Source organism: Cricetulus griseus, chromosome 7 (assembly GCF_003668045.3).
Source record: "Cricetulus griseus strain 17A/GY chromosome 7, alternate assembly CriGri-PICRH-1.0, whole genome shotgun sequence".
NCBI classification, from domain to species: domain Eukaryota; kingdom Metazoa; phylum Chordata; class Mammalia; order Rodentia; family Cricetidae; genus Cricetulus; species Cricetulus griseus.
In genome coordinates, this window is record NC_048600.1 from 132420078 (window position 1) to 132425286 (window position 5209).

Sequence of the window (5209 nt, forward strand, 5' to 3'; positions counted from 1 at the left end):
CACACACTCACTGGCTGACACCCCCCACACCCACACACCTCACTGCTGAACCCCACCCACCAGGGACACCCCCACACACACACACACACACTCACTGCTGACACCCCCACCACCCACACACACACACACTAACAGAGCCCCCAGCTAGCTTGGTCTCCTGGGTAACCTAGAGTGCATGGTGAATGGTTTCTCACCAAAGGTGCCCGTTGCCTCTGCTTACAACGGTCTGCCCTCAAGTGTCATCCTGTGTGTGAAATGTGCCCAGGGCCTGTTCATCGTAGCTTCTTCTCAAGTGACAGCATTTGAACACAAAATGGAAATGACCTCAGTTGAGTAGTGGCCATTGCAGGCACACAGCTGGAAGGGTAGCCAGGCGGCTACTGTCCGTTCAGGTAGATGGCAGTGGAGACAGAAAAGCTAAGTGCGTGATGAAAATGGGGAGAGTCGTGTGTGGCAGCAAACTCTCAGTGGGCTGAGGCAGGGCGGTTGGGCAACACTTTGTCTCAAAAAAAAAAGAAAAGAAAAGTGGGGAGGGTGGAGTGGAGGATGGCATACAGCCTCATGCTCTCTGACATTTGCGCTTTCCAGGGCCTGGTGCTTACACTGTGTCTGGGGCCAAGCTGTGGCTGAGTAGGGTGAAAGTCTCCCCCTTGGCACACTGCAACTCCGGGGATGCCAGGTGCATCCCCACTGTGTGTTTCTGAATATTGCTACATACCCTCTGGGCGGCAGAGGCCACCATTGGAGAGGGTTGCCTGGCCCTTCCTGACCGTGCCGGGACTAGCAGCCTGGCACTAGCAGCCTGGTGAGAGCCACTGACCCGGCTGCATTGTTGGTTTTTCCCCAGCAACTAAAGCAACAGCGGGACAAGCTGAGGCAGTACCAGAAGAGGGTCACGCAGCAACTGGAGCAGGAGCGGGCTCTGGCCAGGCAGCTGTTGCGGGATGGCAGGAAAGAGTAAGGGGCACTTCCTGGGGGTAGCATGGTGGGAGAGGAGGCGCTTCCGGGAGCTGAGCCAGGGCAGACGAGCTGGCTTCCCTTGCAGACGGGCCAAGCTGCTGCTCAAGAAGAAGAGGTACCGGGAGCAGCTGCTTGACCGGACAGAGAACCAGATCAGCAGCCTGGAAGCCATGGTAGGCCGAGGCCGGCTGGGGCCTTTGCTGGGAACCAGAGCCCCTGGGGAATGAATGGGGTCGGGGCTGGGCCACCCCAGGGTGGGAGGTGGGGAGCAGGCCGGGCTGGTGGGGGTCAGGTGCACATCTCCCAGGGTTGGGGTAAGAGCATCCTGGTTTGTCCCTGCTGGCTAGAGCCACTGAAAGACAGTCATCGCCCTTTGAAAGTCTCTCTCAGTCAGTCCCAGCCGCCACAGCAGAGAACCAGAACCCTGCCACCCCGTGAGTCCAGAGCCCAGCAGGGCTTCTGACCAGTGGCTGCTGCTTTCAGGTTCAGAGCATCGAGTTCACGCAGATTGAGATGAAGGTGATGGAAGGGCTTCAGGTGGGCAACGAGTGTCTGAATAAGATGCACCAGGTAGGTCCTCGTGGGGCCTGGCGGGTGGGTGCAGCTGCAGACAGGTCAAGGGGAGCTTGCCAGCTCAGATCCTGAGACTAGCCAGATTGGGGGTATGCCAGTGCCTGACAGGGACCAGTGGGACCTGAGTGAGGTGTGGCACAGCACAGCCTTTGAGCTGGGTTCGCTGGGGCTGTGTGGTGGGGAAGGCAGGGAATGGGCTGGTCAGGGAGCCACAGGCTCAGCGGCCAGAGGTTGGATTTGCTGCCTCTCGGGGTATCTGAGGAGGGTCTGGGTGCATGCGCGTCAGGCCAGCAACAGTGCCCTATTGATTGCACAGAGGAAGTCTGGTCACCACCCAGGAAGGATTTCGGTTTTGACCTGTTTTACTGATAATTGTCAGGGCCCTTCCTGGCCTGAGAAGGTCTGGGTAGTGCCTCTGAAGACAGGCCTGGCTCAAAGCCAAGGGCAGGCCCACTTCCCTGGCTTCGCTGAAGGGGAGATAGGGTGAGGGCACAGCCCTTGCCAGGCGCTGTCATCTGCCCTGCTAAGCATCTCTGAAACCTCCCCATCCCCAGGTGATGTCCATAGAGGAGGTGGAGAGGATCCTGGACGAGACCCACGAGGCAGTGGAGTACCAGCGGGTATGTTTTGCTGGGCACGGGCCCACCCATTGCCAGGTTGGCTTCCCGGGGGAACCCAGCGCCCCACCAGGCCAGCTTCTCAGTCCGTCTCTTCCTTCCACAGCAAATCGATGAGCTGCTGGCAGAAAGCTTCACCCAGGAGGATGAGGAAGCCATCCTGGAAGAGCTGAATGCAATCACTCAGGTACAGGTCCCCAGGGCCGTCTGGTCCCCTGGGAATGGGACCCTACAGTCCTCTGCTCGGTGGTGTGTCCAACTGTTACGTGTGAGCCCAGCGTCCTGGTTTCCCAGTTCCTTCCCAAGGTGATTCTCCTCTGTGCTGAAGCCCAGCTTCTTCCACACCTGGTGCTGGCAGCTGGGGAGCTGTGGAAGGAGCGTGGTTGGAGGCTGACCCGGCAGCATGCTGCAGGCACCTGTGGCCCATGGACAGACAGACAGACAGAGGGGAAATTCTAAGTCACCCTGCCCAGTCAGCCTGTGTTTTCCCCTTGTGACGCAGCGGAGCCTATTCTCCCCGCACTCCAGGCCCGAAGGGTCTGCTGGGCTGCAGCTGTGTCTGACCTCCATGTCAGGCCACAAGCACCTCTGCTTGCTAAGGTTGTCCTGTCTCCCCAGAGCCACCTGCTACGGGCAGCCCAGTAGAACTGTCTGGGAAGTTGCCCTTTGGGTCCCGTGGCTACCCACCTGCTAGGGCCAGGAGCCTTATGGGCTGCTGGGAAGATGGAGGCCACTTACACTCATGAGCAGCTGTCCACCACAGCCCTCCAGGATTGCGGGCCCCTCAGTGCTTCACAACAGAAGCCAGTCACAGCTTCCTAGCCCTGGGGATTCCCACACCCTGGGTACCTGCTTCCTCCACGGTCCTATGCAATCCCTGCTTGTGAACTAATATCCCTGGGAGTAGCTCCAGCTCACTGGAGGTCCTGAGGCCTCTTAGAGTAGCTCACCTCTTTGTGGTAGCATTGTCACCCCTGCAGTGACCGCCTGTAAAGATGCAATAGATAGGGAGAGCCAGGCCCCTTAGCAGGAGGCTTGCAGCTGCTGCACCCCTCTGAGGGCAGCTGACAGGCAGATCCAGCCTCTCTTGACAGCCAGGGCAGCTTGTGGCGGTGCACACCCAGCTCACGCCTCATCTCTGCCTCTTGCAGGAACAAATCGAGTTACCAGAGGTTCCTTCAGAGCCCCTTCCTGACAGAAACCCAGGTACTGTTGTGTTGTGTGTTTGTGTTGGTCTGAAGGAGGGAACCCAAGACTCTAAGGGAGCAATACACAGTGGGCGTGTCCCCTCGCCCACTGGCAGCCGCCCAGCACAGTGACAAAAGTGTGCTGCAGCTGTGCCCAGCTGATGGAGAGTTGGTTCCTGGCCTCTGGCTGGGCCAGGGTTTCCAAGGGGTTGAGTTCTCTCATGGAATCCAGACCAGCTCACAGAGGCAAACCTGCTCATTAGCCCTGGACAAGGCTTGTCAGCAGCTCAGGTCCTGGAAGGCTTAGATCCCCCAGTTCCAGCAGTGGTCTGGGACTAACAGCCCTGGGCAGCGCTGCCCTGCAGCATTATGGTCACAGCTCGGAAGCTTCCAATCTAGTCATCGGATCAAGTGGACACTCAAAAGTCACATTAGTTCCACATGTCCCTGTTCCCATGGGAGGCCTACTGCCAGGCCTGTGCCCCTGGCCTCTTGGCCCATCTGGCTTCCTGTTTATAACTCACCTCCCCTGCTGGGCACACCCCTCACCTGCAGCCTCTGGCCTCAGCCTCTGAGAGCTGGCTGTGCTCACAAGTGCATAACAAACGACTCTTTTCTCCTCAGAAGCCCCTGCCAAGGCCAGATCCAGGCAGGCCGAGCTAGTGGCAGCTTCGTAACTTGGACTCTCCAGGGACTCGCAGGGATTCTCTGAGAACTGACCCACAGAGTGTTTGGCTGCGTGTCAACCCTGAGGGCTCCCAGGAGGCCTGAAGGGCTGCGCTGGCCAGTGTGGGTGCTGGTGGCTGGAGCCGCGGCTCACAGGGGCCTGACATCAGGGCCCCACAACGCGCCTTGGATGCACCGTTGTCTTGCTCTCACCCTGGATTGAGTGGACACTCAAAGCCCAGCCAGGCCTGGCCACAGGCTGCTGTGGTCCCCACGGTGGCCACAGCCCATACTCCTGGTGCTGTTCTCATGGCTGACCCAGTCCGTGTGACCTGCACTGTTTTGTGGGGAAGTGCCTCAGACCTTGGGGTCCCTATGCTTCCTTCTCTTGTCTCTGCTGCCCTCATGAGCTGAGGGGGGCTTCAGTTAAGGGGTTCTTACTGTGCCTGGCCTCCTGCTATCCCTCAGTTTCTCTGCAGGCTAGTGGCAGAAACCCTAGGGTACTGCTGCTCTCCAAATCTCTTGGAGCATCTTTGGCACCTCAAGTCTTGAACCTTTTATGTTTGGGGGAGGTGGACCAGGGGCCATTCTGCTGAATGGACAAATCTAGGAGCCTGACTTGGGGTCTTCACAAAAGAAAGACATCTTGAAGTTGGTGACAAGACCCTGTTCCAATGGGTGTGTACCCCCATGGAGTCCTGGACACAGCTATCAGTCCCTAAGCCACCAACACCCAAGAGGTGCAGAGCTTGGAAGTGACTTCCAGGGTCCTGTGCTCATTTGATACTGGACAGTCTCTGACTCTCGGGTCTTTGAGGAACACAAGGCCTGACATGCCTTCAGGGCCCACCAAGAAAGGACATCTCTTCCTTCACCCAAAACAGGTCAACCCCAATATTAAAGTTGGCCCTGCATGGTCTCCTGCCTCTTGGACTTGAGTCTGGTGCCTTGGTGTGGCTCCCTGCATAGGAGCAATTACATGGATAGATTGGAGTGTGGCCCATAACCCAACTGAAACAGCCCTAGTCACCATGCTAGGCAAAGCCAGGGGCTGGGTGCCAGATGCGCGAGTCCCAAGGGTAACCTTGTCCGTGCCCAGCATCTGTTTTTGAAGGTAGAGAAAGGCAGGGCTCTGGGCACTCTGAATGTTCATACAGCAATATTTCTATGCACACAGGGCTGGTGGTTAGGACCGCCAGACCCCAG

General features: G+C 58.1%; 1 protein-coding gene across 2 annotated transcripts in view; it reads left to right on the forward strand.

The window, feature by feature from the left end:
- The window catches only part of Chmp6 (charged multivesicular body protein 6), an 8611-nt gene extending 3675 nt beyond the window's left edge, over positions 1 to 4936 (forward strand). The window contains exons 2-8 of one of the 2 annotated variants that reach the window (XM_027425465.2): positions 848 to 957; positions 1046 to 1133; positions 1444 to 1530; positions 2088 to 2153; positions 2257 to 2337; positions 3302 to 3356; positions 3962 to 4936. In XM_027425465.2, coding sequence (XP_027281266.1) covers positions 848 to 957; positions 1046 to 1133; positions 1444 to 1530; positions 2088 to 2153; positions 2257 to 2337; positions 3302 to 3356; positions 3962 to 4014 — 540 coding nt within the window. In that variant the 3' untranslated portion in view covers positions 4015 to 4936. The remainder of the gene's footprint in view (positions 1 to 847; positions 958 to 1045; positions 1134 to 1443; positions 1531 to 2087; positions 2154 to 2256; positions 2338 to 3301; positions 3357 to 3961) is intronic. The other variant, XM_027425466.2, reaches the window with a different exon arrangement.
- The last annotated feature ends 273 nt before the right edge of the window (positions 4937 to 5209 follow it).